At 38.1% G+C, this 21,819-nt stretch overlaps 1 protein-coding gene across 2 annotated transcripts in view; it reads left to right on the plus strand.

Annotated features, from left to right (window-relative positions):
• PARVA (parvin alpha) overlaps positions 1–21,819 on the plus strand; it is a 170,229-nt gene that overhangs the window by 97,800 nt on the left and 50,610 nt on the right. For both annotated transcript variants that reach the window (XM_069091240.1, XM_069091241.1), the window contains exons 2-5: positions 6,599–6,688; positions 6,784–6,854; positions 10,064–10,166; positions 12,402–12,542. In XM_069091240.1, the coding sequence (XP_068947341.1) occupies positions 6,599–6,688; positions 6,784–6,854; positions 10,064–10,166; positions 12,402–12,542 (405 nt within the window). The remainder of the gene's footprint in view (positions 1–6,598; positions 6,689–6,783; positions 6,855–10,063; positions 10,167–12,401; positions 12,543–21,819) is intronic.

Consider the following 21,819-nt stretch of genomic DNA (forward strand, 5'->3'; position numbering starts at 1 on the left):
ATAGGTGGGATCTTGCTTTTGTTAACATCACCTGCATCTGATAGGCAGCTCTCTCCATTGCTTACCAAAATATGAACCAAAGTCTTTCGAAAAAATGGCCTTTTTTTTACATAATGGATGGAAAACCATTATCTGATCTGGAATTGAATTGAGGAGCTGGGATTTAAATCATGACTTTTAAGGGGGTTGAGAGGAGAGGGAAAATAGAGTGGGGGTGGGGTCCAAGGTCGGTCCTCTCTAACCTTCTAGCATAAAACTGCCTTTTAGTAGAAATTCTGCCTGAGGCTCAAGGGCAAGGGTTGAGAGAGTGGGAGGAAGGAGGCCAGGATGGGAACATTCAGTGGCTGCCATCCTCTTTTTCTTTCCTTTTATTTTTTTTTGTTTTGTTTTTGTTTTTTAGAGGGGGGAAAGCCACACAATTGGGGTTAAGTGATTTGCCCAAGGTCACACAGCTAGTAACTGTTAAGTGTCTGATGTCAGATTTGACCTTAGGTCCTCCTGATTCCAGAGCCAGTGCCCTTATTCACTGTGCCACCTAGCTGACCCATTTCCTTTCCTTTTGACTCACAGAATTACAGCCATAAGGTACTTTAAAGATCAATTTGGTCTGGGTCCTTCACTTTACAGAGACTCTAGAAGAGAGATGTGACTTGCCCAAGGTCACACAGCTAAGTAGAGGTATCCTACAAAGAGCTACAGGAAAAGTCAAAGCTGGAGCAGGTGGGGTACCAGCTAAGCCCTCAAAGATGGCTTGTTTGAAGGAGGGGGCATAGAGAGAGGGAAAAGAGGGGTGACCAAAAGAACAGACACTATGCTTTCTTGGTTCTCCTACCTCTCTGCCTATTTCTTATGTTTCCTGAGCAGGGTCCTTGTCTTCCTCTTTCAGAAATCCCACCATTTAAATATCAGACTTCTAGGTTCTGTTCCCTGCCCTTGTCAATTTTCTGTTTTAAGTCTTTCCTTTGATGGTCTCAGCCATCCCCATGACTTCACCTATCTCCTCTTGCAAATTCATCAAGGCTGTATCCCTAACCCAGACTTCTTCCTACAGTCTCCAACTTCTTCCTGGATGTATTCATTAGAATTCACCCATGTCAACATTTGAACTTGTTAGCTCTCTTGCAACCTTTCTCTCCTCCCCTGACTTCCTTTCCAGTCCTCCAGAATCAAAATGCCAGAATCATCTGAGACCCTTTTGAGTTCTAGATCTATGATTCTACAGTCTTGAATGCTTCTCCATCCACCACAACTCCATACTTACATCAATTATAGCTCTAAGCTCTCTCATATGCTCTTACTATTCATATTGGACCAGCTCTCATTATGTCTTCCTTGTATTAGAAGTGGGGGCTCATAGAGACAGAGATCTAGATCTAACAGGGGATATCAGGCAAAGGTCCTTCCATCTCTGCTCTCTCCCCTTCCAACCTATCTGCAAACTCTATACCAGTGACCTTGACCTTGATGACTGACAAAATTATAGGACATGTTGTTAAACAGATTTGTGAACATTTAGAAAGGGAAGTGGTCATCAGTGACATTCAGTAAGAATAGATCATGCCAGACCAATTCAATTTCCTTTTTTGATAAGAAATTAATTATTAGGCTTGGTCCTGTTGTAGAAGGACTCGTGCTCAGGCATAGGTTGGACTTGCTGGCCTCTCAGCTCTCTCCTAACTCTGACTTTATTTAATTCTGAGATCAAGGGAGTATATAGATTTAGTTTTTCTAGATTTCAGCAAAGAATTTGACAATCACTCAACAATACAACCTTTACTGTTGTTCCAGGCACTGTGCTAGGTTCTGGGAATGCAAAGACAGCAATGAAACAGTCCCTCAAGAAGTTTACATTCTTTCCAAAGAGACAATATATTAATAAGCTTATATAAAATAGGTAGAAGTTAATGGGGAGGGGAGAGGCACTAGTAGCTTGAGAAGAGGTGGGGATCAAGAAAGGCCTCATAGGAAGGCAGCAATTAGACTGAACTTTGAAGGAAAATAGGCAGAGAAAAGGAGGGAAATACATTTTAGGATTGGAGGACAGGCTGCTCAAAGGTATGGAAAGAGGAGATGAAAATGTACATGAGGAATACAAGTAATGTACAATAAAAGGGGAAATCTTCAGTTGAATAATATAATAGTATGGTATGTACTAAATATATAATATTGTTTAATTAATATATGTGGTTATTTAATTATTATATAACAATATAATAGTATAATAAAGGGAAAAGTTACATCCAAATAGTGAACAATTCTATTTGGAGGAGTTTGTATTTGATCCTAAAGGCAATAGGGAGCCACTGACATTTATTAAGCAGGAAAGTGATGGAATTTCTCCCACTGTTCTTGCCAACCAGATGGAGAAGTGTAGGCAAGATGAGAGTAGGATCATGAGTATAGATTTAGAGTTGAAAAGGACCTGTGAAGTCATCTAGTCTGACACTCTAATTTTACAGATGAGAAAATGGGGTTCCAGAAAGATCAAGTGACTCGCAACTAATCCCATAGATAATAAACGGAACTGGTTGAATGATTTGTTTGCAATTAATGGGTTGGTGTCACCTTGTAGAATGGTCCTTAGTGAAGTGAGCCAAATTTGTGTCCTTGACCTGAACAAAGGCATCAATGGTATGCCTCATATTTGTAGATGACATAAAACTGGGAGAGAGAGCTAACACATTGATTGGTACAATAGGGATCTAAAACAATCTTGACAGACTGGAATGATGGGCCACATCTAATGTAAAGTCCTACATTTGGGTTCACAAAATCAATTTCACAAGTAAGGAAAGAAATGGTTTGGTGGGAGTTCCTATTTAAAAAAAAAATAAAGATCTTGGGTTCTAGGTGGACTACAGACTCAATATAAGTTAAATTTGGCATAGAAGGAAAAAAAAAACTAATGCTATTTTAGCCTGCAACGAGAGAAGTATAATGTGAAGAATGAGGGAAGCAATGGTAACCTGACCGCTCCATTTCTAGAGCGCTGTGTTCCTTTCCAATGACCACATTTTAGGAAGGAGAATATCTAGAGGAAAATGACCAAGAGAGTGAGGAAGCTCAATGTTGAGCTATCTAGGGATAGGTTGGAAGGAACTGGGATGTTTAATCTGGAAGAGAAGGTACAGGAGCAAATGGTAGCTGTGTTCAAGTAATTGAAGAGCTTTCATGTGGAAGGATCAGACTTGGTCTCTGTGGCCCCAGGGATGTAACTGGTGGCAATGATTGGGAGTTGCCCTCAAGCAGACTTAAAATCCACATAAGGAAAAACATCTTAGTAATTAGAGCTAACAAAAAATTGAATTGATTGTCTGGAGAGATAGGGGATTCTCTCTGTGTTTTTAATTTTAATTTTGTTTTTAATTTGTGGAACAGAACAAGCATTTCCATAAAACAGCATAATTTTTTTAAAAAGATGGTTGCATATGAAACTGCAAATCTTCAAAAGATACTTGGGTAATGACTTGTCAGGGGTATTATAAAGGGGATTTCTGCTAAGGTACAGGTTAAAACTTAGTCCAAGGTAGATGGTGAGATGGTTGGACTTAATGGTCTTCCAGCTATAGATCTGGGACTCCATGACCTCCCACCTGTAAGTTCCTGTGCTGTGATCCTTTCCAGCACATCACTGCCAAAGTCTTCTTCTTTTCTTACAGTTATGATTACTAACTGTATATTTCCTTCCATCCTGTTTTCCCCATTTATCCTCTCTCCCTTTTTTTGTCCTGTCCCTCCTCACAAGTGTTTTGCTTCTGATTACTGTCTCCCCCAATCTGCCTTCCCTTCTACCAGCATCTCCCCCTTCTTTTATTCCCTTCCCCTCTTACTTTTGTGTAGGATAATATAGAAATCTATACCCATATAATAACTATATGTTATTCCCTCCTTCAGCAAGTTCAGATGAGAATAAGGTTTATGTGTTCTTCCTCACCTCCCCTATCTTCCTCTCCACTATAAAAGCTCTTTTGCATCTCTTTTATGTGAGATAATTTACCCCATTCTTCCTCCTTCTCCCAGTTTATTTCTTTCTCATTCCTTAATTTTATTTTTTTAGATATCCTATTATATAGTTAACTCATACCTGTGCCCTGTGTCTATGTGTACTCTCTCTAATTGCCTTAATAATGATAAAGTTCTTAGGAGTTGCCAGTATCATCTTTCCACATAGCAATGTAAATAGTTTAGCCTATTGAATCTATCATAATTTCTCTTTCCTGCTTGCCTTTTTATGTTTCTCTTGAGTCTTGTATTTGAAAGTCAGATCTTCTATTCAGCTCTCATCCTTTCATCAGGAATGCTTGGAAGTCTTCTCTTTCATTGTGTCCATTTCCCTCCCCTCCCCCCCAGTTTTGCTGGGTAGGTGATTCTTGTTTGTAATCCCAGCTCCTTTGCCCTTCAGAATATCATATCCTAAGCCCCTCTGATCCCTTAATGTAGAATCAGCTAAATCTTATTTCATCCTGACTATGTGGCTCCACAATATTTGAATTGTTTCTTTCTGGCTGCTTGAAATATTTTCTCCATGACCTGGGAGCTCTGGAATTTGGCTATAATATTCCTTGGAGTTTTCATTATGGGATCTCTTTTAGGAGGCGATCAGCAGGTTCTTTCAATTTCTATTTTACCCTCTAGTATTAGAATAGAACATTAGTGAAGTTTTCCTTGATAATTTCTTGAAAAATTATATCTGGGCTTTTTTTTAAAATCATGGCTTTCAGGTTGTCCAATAATTTTTAAATTATCTCTTATTAATCTATCTTCCAGGTCAATTGTTTTTCCAATAAGATATTTCACATTTTCTTTTATTTTTTCATTCTTTAGATTTTGTTTTATTGTTTCTCAATGTCTCATGGAGTCATTAGCTTTCACTTGCCCAATTTTAATTTTTAAAGAAATATTTTCTTAAGTGGACTTTTGGCCTTTTCTATTTGCCCAATTCAACTTTTTAAAGAGTTCTTTTCTTCAGTAAATTTTTGCACATCTTTTTCTACTTGATCAATTCTGCTTTTTAAGGAGGATTTTTGTGATTTTTTACCATTTGGCCTATTCTGTTTAATGTGTCATTTTCTTTAGCATTTTTATGCATCTTTTACCAAACTTGATTTTTTAAATGATTTTCTTATATCACTTTTATTCCTTTCCCCAATTTTTCCTCTCTCTTACTTGATTTTTTAAAAAGGAAATCCTCTTCCTTACTCCTTAGTTCCAGATCGCAATCCCAGAACTGTCTTCTGTTTTTCAGACCTCTTAAAGATTCTTGCTTTTTAGAGGTTGTCAGGGACATGGCTTTTCCTTCACCCAGTCAGTAACTAGCCACCCAATAATTACATCAAGAAACTGTTTGAAGAACTTTTTCACTCCTACAGGACTAATATTTCTTTTAAGATCTTAATGCTTCATTATTTCTATTACCTGCTGATTACATCCTGTGGTTTCCTCAAGCAGACTGGGGAATTCATTCTTTCCATCATAGCTCTAAAGTACCTTTCTAGTCTTATTGCATACTTCTACCCTTTATTCATCCTTTCCTCCAGCCAAAATGGATTGTTTGTTCTTCTGTAAGCTCATCCTTTCTCCTTTTTTATTTTACACTGTCCCTTCCACCTGCTTTCCCTTTCCAATATCTCACTGTTGAACTCCTGTCCATGCTTTTAAGGCCAACCCCAAAGTCACCTCCTTCATGAAATGTTCCCTAATCTTTCCCAATGAAAAATGCCTTTTCCTTTGTTTCACTCTTATGTATTTATATCAAAGGTACTTACATCAGAGATTACCCCCGAATTCTTGTCATATAAAAGGAAGAAGCAGATCTAATGAACTTGCAAGGAAAAAAATACATCTTTATTTTCACTAACCTTTGGTGTATTTCATAACTAATGTATTTTATTTCATGCATTTAAAAATATTAAAGCCTTAGAGTTCCTTCCCATTTAAACTCTTACTATATGCAAGTCACTTGTCTATTGACCTCAGTTTCCTCATTTGCATAAAACCAAACCTGTATGATGCAGATTTTTAAACTAGAAGATTTCTGAATTAGAAAGATAACATGATAGAGGACAGGATTCTGAACTTGGTGTTCAAGTACCTGGATTCAAGTCTTACCTCTCACTCTTATTAGCTGGGTGTTTCTTAGCAGTTTAGCTACTTTGACTTAGCTGTCCTGAGCCTCAGTTGTCCTTCTGTAAAATGTGCATAACAATAACACCTATCTCTCAGGGTTATTGTAATGATTTGAAGCAACACAGCAGCCTAGAGCAGAAAAAAATATGTTGAACTTGGAGTTGCCATGCCTGATGTCTTCCACTTTGTAGCTGTGTGACAAATCACTTAGCTTAGCCAAATCACTTAACTCCAGGCCTCAGTTGGACTAGATGACCCCTATAGCCCTTTCTAGCTCTAAATCTCTGATCCTAGGGTCCTAAAGTGCTAAGTAAATGTCAATTATTATTATTTCATCTCTCAATGATATGATAGATCAGCTTGGATCTCCCCTTTAGCCCTTTCATCTACAAATCATCAAGGTATTCACTGGGGAAAAATTGTTAGTATAGGCAGCCAGCGAAAAGGTGACATCTCTTTTTAATTTTACCAGTGTCTGACCTTCAGGAAGAAGGGATGAATGCCATCAATTTACCTCTCAGTCCAATCCCCTTTGAGCTGGATCCTGAGGACACCATGCTAGGTAAGTCTTTTATACCACATTGGAAAAACCCTCGAGGAGCTCAGCATGGTAAATGTCTTACTTGGCGCTAAATTATTTTTTTTCTTTTATTAAAGAGGAGAATGAAGTCCGGACAATGGTGGATCCAAATTCACGGAATGACCCTAAGCTGCAGGAACTGATGAAGGTAAGAGGAGAGCATAGGACAACTCTTTGTAGGACTACGTCTAAGGAATTTCTTCTATCCTCCAATCAGTCAACAAGAGTAATGCCCTGGGAGCAGTGTGGATGGGGATAGAGATCTAGCTTTGGAGTCCACAAGACTTGGGTTCATGTTTTGCCTCTGACACATACTAGCCAAGTGACCCTGGGTAAGTCAGATGACCTGTACATGCTCATAACTATGCTTTTGGGGGGGGGTGAGGGGTTCAAAATACAGTTTAATTTAATTTTTGTTTTGTTTTTATATAACCTATATTTCACACTGACATGTGAACACTCACATCACCCCCTCTAAGAGAGACATTCATCCCTTTCAATAAATAATTTCTTTTTAAAGAGGAAGAAAGGGGTGTGGCTAGGTGGTGCAGTGAATAGAGCGCCAGCCCTGGGGTCAGGAGGACCAACCTCAGATACTTAACACACACACACACACACACACACACACACACACACAACTAGCCATGTGACTTTGAGCAAGTCACTTAACCCCAATTGCCCTACCTTCCCCCCTCCAAAAAGCAAAAAATAAAAAATAAAGAAAAATAAAGAAGAAAGTAAAAAAGGTTCACAAAACTAACCAATGTATCAAAAAGGTTGGACATTATGCACAATAATCTATACCCACAGTTATCCATTTCTGCAAAGGAATTCCTTTGCAGAGGAAGTGTCTAAGACCAAGTTATAGACAAGTAATTTATCTGCACTAGTGAAGGGAGTTAAAAAACCCAGAATTACTTATGTTGCAATCAAGAATAGGAAGAAAAAAAAGATACCATATGGGACACAAATAAATAAGACATGGACTCAGTCTTCTAGAAACTTGCAGTCCAGTTGAGGAGAGAAGACATAAGCACATAAAAAGGTAATTAACAATATGAGACAATAGGCCCTAAGAGTTGAGTAAGAGGTCCAGCATGCGTGTGCCTATGAGGGCACAATGGAGGGAGAGCCCACTGTGGGACAGTGATCTGAGGAGGCTCCATGGAGGAGGGCTGGCTTTCTTTCTTCATCTTGTAGCCAACCTGAGCCCATCTCAGATGGTCCCTCAAGGGAAAAAGAAACAGAGCCAGAAATGGACATGAGTACACAGGGTGTCCTAGGCACTAGAATCTCTCAATTATTGAATTCAATGCAGGGGTCACTGGTCATCTATTGCTTCAGGACTCCCTGCCTCCATGGTGATGGTGTTCCACAATTTGCTCTTTGCCTGAGGAGAGAAATTTAGCTTGTATCTGAACTCTTGGATCCTGGTGGACCTTAGAGCTGTACTGTTGGGATAGGCTAGATTAGGACTTGTCTGGGAGACCTCTGAGGCCCAGAACAAGTTTGGGGTGATTCCTCTTATATCAGAGGAGTTCTAAATTGGTGACCTGACCTGTTAGCAAATGCTGGCTGGTAGCAATGGAAAATTACACACTGTTAACATATACATAAATATGTTATATGTGTGTATGTACATAAAGTATATATATGCACATATTTGTGACAGTCACATGAAGTCCTGTGTCCTAAATCTGTATAAACTTATTAGATTAAGGACTTTGAGTGAATCAGATATATGGCACAGTCTTTCCAATCCAGGAAGAAAATAGATGTCAAGATACCAGGATTCTAAGAATGGCTTAAGAATGAGATACTGGCAAGTCAAAGGAAGAACATAAAATATGACACCCCCACACCCTGACTAGTTCAGTAACAAAGTGGGAACCAGGAATCTAGTGTCTCACTGAGTCATTGAGTTCAATTTTTAATGTAAGAAAACATTGACATTTTAAAGCAATTGCTATGAAATGTCTAGCTCTCATTATAAAAATATTCAAAAAATAGATAAATGGCTTCTAAATAGAACTTTTCTCCTACATATGATAAAATTATTCTAAAAAAGCCAGTTCATAGCATTATAGGTTTAGAGATAGAAGGGACTTTGGAGGTTTTCCAGTCCAAAATGTCTCATTTTACAGATAAACTGAGGCCCATAGAGTTAAGTGACTTGTCTAAGGTAACACAGATAAAGGCAAGATTTGAACCCAGGTTCATTGAATCCCAAACCAGTGCTTATTCCACTGGGCTACACTGCCATTATGTCTTATTATTCTTCCTCTGTATCTTCTTGTTCAGTGAGAACAGTTAAGAACCTGGTGAAAATAATTTGCGTTAATAAGAGAATCTCTGGGATTGCTGGAATAAGCACATAAAGGGTACCTTTTACCCGATTTTGTTGTCCATCGTGGTTTTGGGCCTCTCTTCCCTCACTTCCAATTTGCTATTGCTGTTGGAGACCCAAGGAGGACTGGGGACAGTCAGAAGTAGGTGTCAGCAACTTTAGCCCTGAGAATGAGCAGCACCTGGCGGGGCTCCTGGCAGGCTGGAGTTAAGGGAAGAGGAAAGTAAACAGAAGAAAAACAAAGGGTACAGGAGAAGAGATAGGAGGAAGCAACAGTAAGAATGAAAGTTTAGAGCTGAAAAGAGGTACATGGTAGAAAGTGAGAGAAGTTCATTTCACCATCACCTCATCCACCAGCACTAAGGCTAGAAGTTGCCTTACCGCAGAGTGGAAAAAAAATAACACCACCTTTGTCCCATTCCAGGACTCATTCAAAAGCAGCAGCAGTCCATATATATTTCAAGCCTACACTGCTTATGGACAGCTGCCATGCCAACAACTGGACCTCATTGACTATTTTGACATATTTTTTTGGAATAGATATAGCGACTGGAATTGTGGTTTGGCTTTTATAGGGAATTCCAACTAAGGAAACACTCTATCCAATGTAACATGGCACCTTCTATAGCTGTAGAGAGTCACCTAGAACTCTGAGAAGTTGAGATCTAAATCCAACTTGCCAGGAGCCCCCATTAGTGTTGCTAACTCTCAGGGATGACATCTGCTTCTGTCTACACCCAGTTCTCCTTGGGTCTCCAACAGCAATAGCAAATTGGAAGTGAGCTAAGGGAGGCCCAGTATGTGTCAAAGGTAAGACTTGAATCCAGATATTCCTGAGTTTGAGGCCCGTTCCCTGTCCGCTCTGTCATGCTTCCTTTCTCCTAACCCTAATTTTCAAAAATTTATTTTCTGTTCTTAAACATTATTCTTAAAATGTGAAAATCACTTATGTTTTAATTACCACTTAGAAAAATAGTTCTTAACTCCTCTCTTCTCCTGCTCCTTTGTAGGTATTGATTGATTGGATTAATGACGTTCTGGTCGGAGAAAGGATAATTGTAAAAGACTTGGCTGAAGATATGTATGATGGACAAGTCCTGCAGAAGCTTTTTGGTAAGAGGAAAATACTTGGAGGGTTGAGATAGTGTAATATAGGGGAAAGAACACTGGATTTGTAGTCATATGTCCTGAGTTCAAACCCCAGCACTGTGATTTACTACTCTGTGACTTTGGTCAGGTCTCTTAACATCTCTGGGCCTGTTTCCACATTTGAGGAATATTAGACTAGATAACCTCCAAAGTCCCTTCTCATTCTTAATCTATGATCCTAAAGACATACTGCTGACTCTTGGGTCAAATCAGGGTTAGACAATGGGCATAAAATGTAGAGAGGCAGATTTCAGTTCAGTATAAAGAAAAACCTCCCTACCGGTTAAAGCTGCCCCAATGTGGAATGAGTAGCTTTGAAATATATATTTCCCATCATCGGAGGTCCTAAAGTGTGTGTTGGATGATCAGAACTACACGTGTGTTGTAGAGTGGTGTCTCAGCCAGTAGGGGTTGGTCCCTCCTAGCTCAGAGATTCTACAATTCCGTCATAAAGATCTTTCCCATCCAGAGACTCTGCTTTCCTTATTTGAACTTCCATGATGCTTGTTCTACCTCCCTGACTGTATTTTTGCTTTCTGTTCTGAATTCTAGCTTTTATACTTCTCAACCAGAGTATGAACTCTATGTGGGCAGGGACCATGTTTATCTTTGTGTCTTCCACAATGCTGAGAAGAATACTTTGATCATAGTAGGCAATCGGTTATTGTTTGTCCTTCATTCTCAAAGAGGACCGTGTCATCGGGAAGGTGATGTCATGACTTGCAAGTGAATTGGATTTAAGTGAGGAAGGGCTGTGCAAGGTCACCAGCCTCACTGTTTCCCCCAGAGCCAACCTTGCCCAGTGGCAAGCTATAGATCAGAACAACTAAATATGACCCCAGATACAGTGGGAGACCTTGGCCTTTTTAAGCTAAGGTCTTTCCCAGGTCTCAGTTTGTCTGAGGCAACACCCATCTGGTGATTAAGGCTAGGTAAGAAATGGAGCAAAGAATGGCTGCTTTTACCTAGTTAAAAAAAATCAGTCTAAGAGGAGAAGACACTTAGGGTTTCTAGACAAAATAGAAAAACGTGTGCTGAATTAATGAAAGAATGAACAAATGAATACCTCAACTGTAAACTGATTTAAAAGTCCATTTGACTTGGGGGGACCTAGGAGGTAAGGACAGTCTGGTGTAATGGAAGAACATATGGACAAGAAGCCAGAAAAATCAGGATTTGAGTCTTGACTCTGCCTTAGTATATTTATTTATAAATATGGTTTTTCTTCTACCTCATGGAGCTATTGTGAGGGTTAAATGAGATGAGATACTTGAACGTATTTTACAACTGTACAATGCTATTTAAACATAAATTACAATTAAGTGTCTCATTTTGTAACAACAACAAAAAAAAACATACCCATTGACTTATTCATCAAATTGATTGGATCTTTATAGACTCTTATAGCTAGAAGGACCTCAAATATTATCTAGTATATTAAAAAAAAACCAACTCTTTCTGAAGCAGGAATTTCTACCATAGTATCCTTGAAAGTAAACCTTGAGGCTTCTCAAGAAGACCTCTTATGATGGGGAACTTACTGTCTACAGAAATACTCCCATTGCATTGTTGTGTGGGTTTGATTGTTAGGAAGTTCTCCCCTACATTCAACCAAAATCTACCTTCCTGTAAACTTCCAGTAGTTGATCCCTCTGGGGTCAATCGGATCAAGTATAATTCCCCATCCACATATCAGCTGTGAAATATTTGAAGACAGTTACTGAGAGTGAGCCCTGGGAGTCTTCTTTTCACCACATTAAACATTCCTAATTCCAGTTTAGTCACCCAACTGGTCAGCCTCCCATGGACATACCCCACTCTCCTCCTTCTTAAAATATGGCAGCCAAAACTGAAGACAGGACTCTATGCCATGAGGATTGGGTAAAGGAATCGTAGAGATTGAGGTTCAATGTAAGAGAAAAATTCCTCACCATTGGAGCTATCCCAAAGGAGGAAGGGCTGCCTCAATGAGACCCTCCTTCACTGGATGTCTTCAAGCAAAGAGTGGGTGCCTATTTTTCAGGAGTGTTATAGAGATGAGCCTGTTAATGTCCAGGCTAGGCAGCCATCCTGGCCCATGCATGTCAGCTTGCTAGGCCAGAAAAGGATGGGTGTAAGGGTCTGCCCAGGGAGCTTTGCTTATCATATGATATAAATGAGGGGGGAAAAATCTGTCATTTTCTTCCCTTGTCACTACAGAGAAACTCGAGAGTGAGAAGTTGAATGTTGCCGAGGTTACCCAGTCTGAGATTGCCCAGAAGCAAAAGCTGCAGACCGTATTGGAAAAGATCAATGAAACACTCAAACTGCCCCCGAGGAGCATCAAGTGGAACGTTGACTGTGAGTTTTCAATTCTGTGTGTGTTATTGTCAGAGGTGGAATGGGTGCTCCCCTGCAGGAGCTATGCCCAAAGACCATCTCATAGCTTGTGTTTGTATCTGGAGTCCGTAGCAGAGTGCATAGGGCATGGCGCACACACTTTGTACATGCCTTTTCATTGGTTCACTCATTCAAAGGGCATGTCCAACAAATCAGGCTGTAAAAGGCACGGGTCTTTTGGGGTGAGGATGGTGGCGTGGCTTCTGTCACCCTTAGTCCCTTTAGATAGATTAGGGGTTCTTAACCTGGCCTTGTCTGTGGATGGATTTCAGGAGAGTTTGTATGAGGGAAAAATCACATTTCACTTTCAGTAACCTCTAAGTGAAATGCAACTTTTCCTTCAATTATGAATGAAAACAACAAACATGGTTTTAAGAAGGGAACTATGGACTTCAAACCAGATTGCCAAAGGGGGTCTATGGCATACAAAAAAGGTTTTACTTCTCCCTAGGAGGAAAGCCTGTCCTGATACCTTGAGAGCATTGGATCTAGCCCATGCTATATCTACCTAATAAGCGTTTGTTGGCTGACTTATTGATGGAAAACAATCAGAAGTCAAGCTATCTATAATTTCTGTGCTACATAGGGAGGAAGTGATGATTCTGAATACAAACCAGATTTTTTCAGCATTATGATCAGATTTGATTCATTTTTTTTCTTTTTTCCCCCTCATTTTTTTTTTTAAATTCATTGTTGTAAGAGATGGCTCTCTGTCAAGGAGAAGAGAAGGACATAGGGAAGAAATCTGGGTAATGCAAAAACCAAAGACATCAACAGAAGTCTATTTTGATAGAAGCAAAATATCAGGGTGGCTAGGTGGCACAGTGTATAGAACACCGGCCCTGGAGTCAGGAGGACCTGAGTTCAAATGCGGTTCAGATACTTAACACACACACACAAAAACTAGCCATGTGACCTTGAGCAAGTCACTTAACCCCAATTGCTCTACCTTACCCCCTCCAAAAAAAAAAAGGAAAACTATGATAGAGAATTATTAAGCAAAAAGTGCACTGAATTTGGAAATACACAAGACTTAAGTTAAAATCTTAATTTTGCTGCATACTTAAGCCTGTGTGTATTGGGGCAAGTCATTCAAGTTTTCTGGATCTCAGTTTCCCATTCTGTAAAGTGAGAAAGTTCACCTAGTTGCCTTTTAAAGTCTCTTCCAGCTAAAAATACTGTGATTCTAAGAATTAGAGGCAAGGGGCAGGAGAAACAAAAGAAAAAGGGAAGAAAGAGAGAGAGAGCAAAGTTGTAGCTAAGCTTTTAATAACTGTTGGTTGGGATTTCACAGTTCTGGTTTTCATAGCAACTGCAACTCAAGCATTTCCTAAAATGTGAAGCATTAAGTCTTTCATGGTCCCCAGGGATATACAATACTACAAGTACTTAGTGGACCCAGTGGAGTCCAGCCATTTCCAACACTATCAGACCTCTCCAAGGGGCTTAAAAAGAGACTAGTTTGAGTTGGAAAAGAAACAAATTACCTCCAAACTAAGGAGATGCTTATGTTATAGCATTCAGGTGTGATGTCCTGGTAAAGTTAACATCTGAAAACAGGGACTTGGGATGAAAAGGCCATCTCCCATCTCTCCACCCAACCCTCATGCTACCTTGGCTTAGAAACCACGGCAACCAAGGCATGGTGCCAGATAGCTGCAGTTCTCAGCTGAAAGGGGTCCTTTCTGAAAACAGGAGATGGGGCTGACGGTAATTTGATTCAACAATGTATATTAAGTGTTTCCTATATAAAAGAACTGGTGTTTGGTGAAGAGGATACAGAGATAAATAACACAATTAAATCTGACAAGAATTTATTAAGTATCTAAATCTATTACATATGTGCAAGGCACTGAGCTTGGATATAGGGATATAGAGATTAAACAATGCCACAGTCCCTGTCCTCAGGGAACTTTCGTGTCTACTGAAGGAGATGAGATCCAGACATAATGTAAGTGATATATGGAGTTTGTGATATACTTAAAAGGAAAAACAAGCTGCCATAAAGAGACCTACAGTTTCATGCATAATCTTCTTTTTCAATTCTACTTTGTATGTGGAAATGCTCATTTTATTTAATGCTTGTTAAGTCCAGAGTAAAAAGAAACTTAAGAAAGAAAAGAATAATTAAGGGAGGGAGGGAAGAAGGGGAGGAAGAAGGAAAGAAAGAAGAAAGAAAGGAAGAAAGAAAGAAATAGAAAGAAAGAAAAGGGAGGAATGAAGGAACAAAAGAGTGATAGATAAGGAGGAGGGAGGAAAGCAAAATCAAATCCCAAGAATGGGGAGACAAGTAAGTAGCATACAAAACAGAAAAGAATAAACTTAGATAAAATACAAAATCCTCAGTCTACCATTTAAAGCACTCCACAGTCAAGTTTCCACTTTCCATTCTTATTTTTATATCACCCTCCTTCCCAAAAAACCGACCTACCAATTGTTCCCAGGACATGACATTCCATCTCCAATTCTATGCCTTTGGCCCCAGTGTCGATATTAGAATGTTCTTCCTCACCTCTCTATCTTGAAGTCCTTAACTTCCTTCAGGGCTCAGCTCAGGTACTATATCTCACTCCAGAGCTTTTTCCTTTTCCGGTACATAGCACTCTCTCTATCCTGAGATTACTTTTGTTTTTATCTTATGCCTACTCCTCTGTGTGCATGTTATATCTGACTAGTAAGCTATAAACTCCTTAGGGCAGGATCCATTTCATTTCATCCATGCCTATCAAGAAATAGACACAATGTTTGTTGAATTGAAAGACAGCTAAGGCAAGGTTAAAAAGTATTAGAAGCCAAAGAAGGAAAATAACATTTTTTTCCCTGAGACAGCCCAAGGAAACTTCCTGGAGAAGAAAACATTGGAAATTTTCTCTTGAAAAATGTGTAAGATTTTTAAAAGACATGCACAGTTATCTCATTTGATAAAGTCTGTGATTTTTTTCTTCTCAGAGTAAAAGATAAAAGTAGCACAACTGGAGTGGCGAGGTGGTGCAGTGAATAGAGCACCGGCCCTGGAGTCAGGAGGACCTGAGTTCAAATCTAACCTCAGACACTTGAGTACACTTATTAGCTAGATGTGTGACCTTGGGCAAGTCACTTAACCCCAATTGCCCTACCTTCCCCCTCCAAAAAAAAAAAGCAAAAGTAGCACAACCTCAGATTAACTTGGAACAGATTAACATTGAACAACACTTTTTTTTTTTGTTTGATGCTTGTTAATTTGTTCGGTTACAGGTTTTATATGAAATTTTTCTCCTTATTTTTTATAGTTATTTAAATATTTGTTTTTGTTTATGGTTTAAGTTTATAATAAAAGTCTTCTAAATAAAATATAAAAGTAAAAAAAAATGCACAGGAGATGGAAGTGATAATACAGAGATGAGACAATGACACATTCCCTGTCCTCAGGGAGCTTACATTCTACTGAGGGAGATGAGATCCAGACAAGTGAGATATGGAGTTTATGATATAATTAAAAGGAAAAACAAGCTGACGTGAAGAGATCCATAGTTTCATGTGTAATCTTCTTTTTCTGTTTTACTTTGTATAAGGAAATGCTCTTTTTGTTTGATGCATAAGTCCAGAATAAAAAAAAAATAAGGAATGCAAAGAAAGAAAAGAAGAAAGAGAGAAAAAAGAAGGAAGGAAGGAAGGTCAACAGAGGATATTAATTTGATAATATAAGTAACAGACCATGAATATAGAATTATGCTAATAATTTGGTAATATAGATAGCAGAGAATGAATACAGAACTATGGTACAATCTAGTTTAGAATAGTGTCAGGAAGGCTAACGCTTGAGATAAGCTAAGGCAGATAGGAAAGCTAAGGCTAATTTTTCAGAGTTTCTCATAGCTATATTGGGGGGAGGGGGGAAAAGGATGTTCTTAGAACTCTAATACCATTACATGGGATACATGGTGTAAGACTGTCACTGGTGAGGCTCAGGTACATCACCTCTGGGATCTATCAGTCTCTTCTAAAAAATGAAACCAGAAGACACTATGAAGTTGCAGGTAAATGGAAGAATGGCATATAGGTTCTCCTTGGAGAGTCAAATAAAGGAGTTGGTATTATCATAAGCAAAGGCAACATACAACATCATTTCATGGGATAAAATCACATTACAAGACTCACAATAAGAATTGGTTTAAAAAAAAAACTACCATGAGTCAAAGGAAACAAATAAATAATTCTCAAAAGAAGAAATGAAAACCATTAACAGTCTTAACAACCATATGAAAGATTGTGCCAAAACATAAATAATAAAAGAAATTCAAATCAAGAGAACACTAAGTTTTCACCTCCCACTTGACAAATTGACAAAGCAGATCAAAGGTAGAAATAGAAAATATTGGAGGGACTGCAGGTGAAGCTATGAATTAATTGGTCAAAACATTAAGGAAACAATTTAGAATGATATTTCTAAAAGTAACTAAACTATCCATACCCTTTGACCCAGAGATCCCACTGCTGGACATATATGCTCCAAGGATGCCAAACACAGAAAAGAATCTAAAATACACCAAAATATCAATTGCTGCATTTTTGTGGTAGTGAAGGACTAGAAACAAAATAGGTACTTGCCAATGAATGGGGAACAGCTAAACAAATGATAAATCAATACAATGAAAAATTGCTACACTCCAAAAAAAATGACTATAGAGAATTCAAAGTAGTGTAGGAAGATTGATATAAACTGATTTGGAGTGAAGTAAGCAGAACCAAGATTTATAATGACCAGATTTGGCCCTAGAGAAGAGTTGAGAAAAAAATACCTCTCTCTCTTTGTTTAGGAGGGAGGTGGAGGCTTATATAATATAGAATATAGATATAGATATAGAATGTTGCATATTCTATTAGACACAAAGTGTTTATTGGTTTTGTTGAGTTGTGTTTTTTTTTTAAATTTTCGTTACCAAGGAAGTTTCACTTCATGGAGGTGTGGGAGAAGATATATTTGGAAATGATTGTGATATGAAAGCATCCATAGAAGTTTTTATAAAGACCACCATGAAACTAATATGTAGTTTATGTATTAATATCTTGACAAATAGAGAAAATTCTATGAAGAAATTGATAAAATCATCCATATAAAATCAATGAATACTCTCATACTTGGTGACAAATTCAAAGATAAACATAGAGGAATTTGAGATTTTTTTAAAAATTGGAAAACAAAGTTTAGATGTAAAAAACAAGTGTGGCCAAATGCTTATAGGCTATTCAGAAGCTCCACCCCTATATATCATGAATACTTTGCTAGAGAAGAAATTAATAAGACTTTCTTTGATGGCAACCATCAAGGAATATCACAAAAAAAAAAAAAACCATAAAAGAAATTTATTTTTACAGTTAGGAAAATGGCTGATTTCTGATTTAGAAGTTGTTTCTGAGTCAGCCCATGTATTCAGACAATGTACTTGCTAAAACAAAGAGCAATGCCAATTTAGAAGAAATTAATAAAAATGAAATGCAGCTTGCAATTGATAGAACATCGACCAGATCCATTTAACAAGCTGTTGACATTGTAAAATGAAAAATAGATAAAAGAACAGATATTGACACAATCACCATTCCTTGAGAAAATTTAAGTGAAGTAAGTCAATTGCTACAACAAGGAGACTGAAAGATTCTAGAAACCTCCAAAGTCAAGAAACACTTGATCAAATATGGTGCAGTGACGAGATTACTAGATTGGAATCAAACCTTTATTCAAAACCCTGTGCTGCCACTGTGTAAAACTCTCTTGGACTCCTTTTCCTGATTCCTTTATTTATTTATTCCCTTCCTTTCATCTTTCTTTGCCTTCCACCTTTTCCTGGTCTGCGAAATTCCAGGATTAGAACAGATGATCTCTAAAGTCCTTTTATGGTCTAAGTCTATGATACTATGATGCTTGCAAAGTGGACAAAAAGACAGAGCAATCAAGATCAACATGAGTTTGAAACATAAGCTGATGTTTAAAACCTTCTAGAGGAGGGTAGTAGAAGATCATGAGCAGTATTGACTCATAAAACCAAGAAAAACAAGTTTACCAAAAGCTAGGCAAGAGACCCAAATAAGCCAAAGCATCCCAAGGGTATTATAAGCTTCGTGAAGACAGTTTCTTTGTCTTTTTCTTCTTCTTTGTATCCCCACCACATAGAAGATGCCCTTTTTAATTTGACCTAAGAGAGTGAAAGATGAAAAATCGAAAAAAAATTAAAGAATTTTTCTAATAAATGTATTAACAGTGGAGCCACCACCTTTGGACTCCACCCAATTAATACACTACATGAGGAAGTAGGAATGGCACTAAGGTAAGCAAAGATGAGAAGGGCATCTGGACCGAACCAAGTATAAAGGAGCCCCCTATTAGAGGTGATTCAATTTTGAGGGTGCCGACAATTTGATTCTCAAAATATCCAGAAAATAAGAGGATTTCAGACACTTGGAGGAAAAAAATCACAGCCCTTACTATTTAAAAACAAAGGCAATCAAGAAAATGTTAAAGACTATTAACCCATGTGTTTATTCAAAGTGTTGCTGATGAATATTTGAGAAAGGAAAAAGATGTTTACAAAAACAGTATTCTAAAGCATACCATACTTTTAAAAAATCATGAAACTGTCTGAAGGTAGTAGAAAGTATAAGATCTTGTGGCACTTTTTTTTTTTTACAATAAAAAAGCATTTGTTTTGGTAGAGCAAACTACCACCTGAAAGGCACTTGACATGTATATGCAAAATCATGCAAAATTTCATAGAACATCTAACAATAGAGATAATTGTGTTCAGAGAGCTTCTGACTCATAGCAAGGGAGTCATAAAGTAGAGTGATTTCTGCTCACCACCATTATGGGATATCCAGCATAGATTGAATGGTTGGACTCCAGGCAGTCCTTAATGGCTCCAGATAATTTTGGAAGGAAGGGTTCCAATGGAGTGCTCCAGGGCTCAGTACTTGGGTCTGTGGTATTTAACATTTTTAATCAGTGTTTTGGATTAGGAGATAGGGATTGAGGTATGCTTATCAAATTAGCAAATTGCCCAAAGCCAGAATGTCAGGATCAGCATAGAACATTGAATTAAATCTGAGAGGAAGTATGATAGGGATAAATGCAAAGTCATACTTTGGGTTCAAGAAATAAATTATATTTTCTCGTCAGAGTCTCACTGTTTAGTTATGGCTTATTTTTTTAACTGCCTTGGTAAGTTTGCTATAATTATCAGTCAGTCAACTAGCATTTTAAAATAATATTTTATTTTTTCCAATTGCATGTAAAGCCAATTTTCAACATTCATTTTTTGAAAGATTTTTGAGTTCCAAATTTTTCTCCCTTCTTCCCTTCCCTCCCCAATCCCCAAAACAGCAAGCAATCTGATATAGGTTATGCATGTGCAATAATGTAAAACGTTTTCACATTAGTCATGTTGTGAAAGAAGAAACAGAACAAGAGAAAAAAACATTTTATAAAAGGGAAAATAGTATGATTCAATCTATATTCAGACTCCATCAGTTTTTTTCTCTGGATAAAGATAGCATTTTCCATCATGAGTCTTTTGGAATTGTCTTAGAGCATTGTATTACTGAGAATAGCTAAGTCATTCATAGTTGATCATTGTACAATGTTCTCCTGGTTCTGCTCACTTCACTCAGCATCAGTTTATGTAAATCTTTCCAGGTTTTTCTTCAACTGACATTTATTAAGGGGTTTCTGTGTGGCAGGCACCATACAGAATTGAAGAAACATGGCCTGATAACAGTGTAAAAAACAGCAATAAAGATTTAGGAGTATTCATGACCTGGAAGTTCAATATGAATCAACAGTGTGACCTGACAGCCAATGAAATTAACATGAAAATTCACAATTTCTTGCACAATCTTTTTTTTGTACACCTCAAAATGTTAGTGTTTGTCAATAATGATTAAGTTCATAATTAAAAATAAAAAAACTTAAAGAAAAAGCTTATTGGGATATGGGAGCTGACCTAAAAATCATTGAGTAGAAATTTATACAAAGTCAAGTTCAGACTTGACATAAGAAAAAACTCCCTTGCAATCAGTCCTTTCCAAAGGATAGAGGTAGTCTTCAAACAGAGGCTGGATGAGCATCGAGAATGTCAGAGAAGGGACTTCTGGTCCACTTCAGATTGATCCAGGTGGCTTCTGAGATTCCTTTCTACTTTGTGAAATTTTGTGAAAAGTTTCAGAACAAGCATGTGGAAAGCCTTGAATGCCAAACTAAACTTTGAACTATATTTAGCAGACAGCTGAGACCATTTAAGTGCATGGAATAGGGGTATAAAATAGTGAAGGCAGTTTCTGCCTTATAGAGGAATGAGATGAAAGAAGGCAAGTTGGGAATATTCTCTTTACTGGCATTGATTGCTGAACATAGAAATGACAAGATGCCTATTTGGGGAAAAACCAATACTCTTTTCTCATCTGAGTGTCATTGTCCATTTATGGTGGGGTTTTTTTTTAACTGTTTGGCTAATTTGCTATAATTGTCAGTCAGTTAGCATTTTTAAGTACCTACTATGTGCCAGCCACTGTACTTAACTCTCAGAGTACAAAGAAAAGCAAAACGAAGTCCCTGCTTTCAAAGAGCTCCTAATTTAATTAATTAATTAATTTAATTAATCCTAATGTAAACTATTACCTACAAGCAAGATATAGACAGGATAAATTGGAGACAGCAGCAGACATGGCTATGGAGGTTTGACTCTATCAATAGCCTTCCCACCCTAAAACATGAAAGGGTGCCATCTTCCCCAGAAACCCTCACTTGCTAGTAGATACAGCAGGAAACCAGGGAATGTCTCAATGTCCTAAATGAGTCAGGAGACTAACGTGAGGTATCTCGGGTCAATTCTCATCAGCATCCATTTCTCTGCATGTGTTCTTTCTAGTTGTCTAGAACATGATGGACAAAGTGCTAGACTTGGGGTCAGGAAGACCTGGATTCAAATCCAGCCTCAAATCCTTACCAGCTGTGTGACTGTAGCAGCAAGCACCCCAAGCGCATCCTCAGGGTTTGCTGCCCATACAGGTTCTTGGATCTGCTTTGTTAAAGGAAAGCAACTCAAAATGGGTTAACAAGCTTACTTTAATCAGTCAGACATATATTGTTTACCTTGTTCAGGGGAAAAAGGTCAGCACCCCGAACTTCAAAGCATACAGGCAGAATTATCAAGACAGAAACAGATCAAGTAGACAGATTTCCAAACTGTCCAACCATTACATCCATACC

The sequence above is a fragment of the Petaurus breviceps genome, unplaced genomic scaffold (genome assembly GCF_028583685.1).
Source record: "Petaurus breviceps papuanus isolate PSGF00001 unplaced genomic scaffold, PetGlider_PUasm1.0 188, whole genome shotgun sequence".
Taxonomy (NCBI): domain Eukaryota; kingdom Metazoa; phylum Chordata; class Mammalia; order Diprotodontia; family Petauridae; genus Petaurus; species Petaurus breviceps.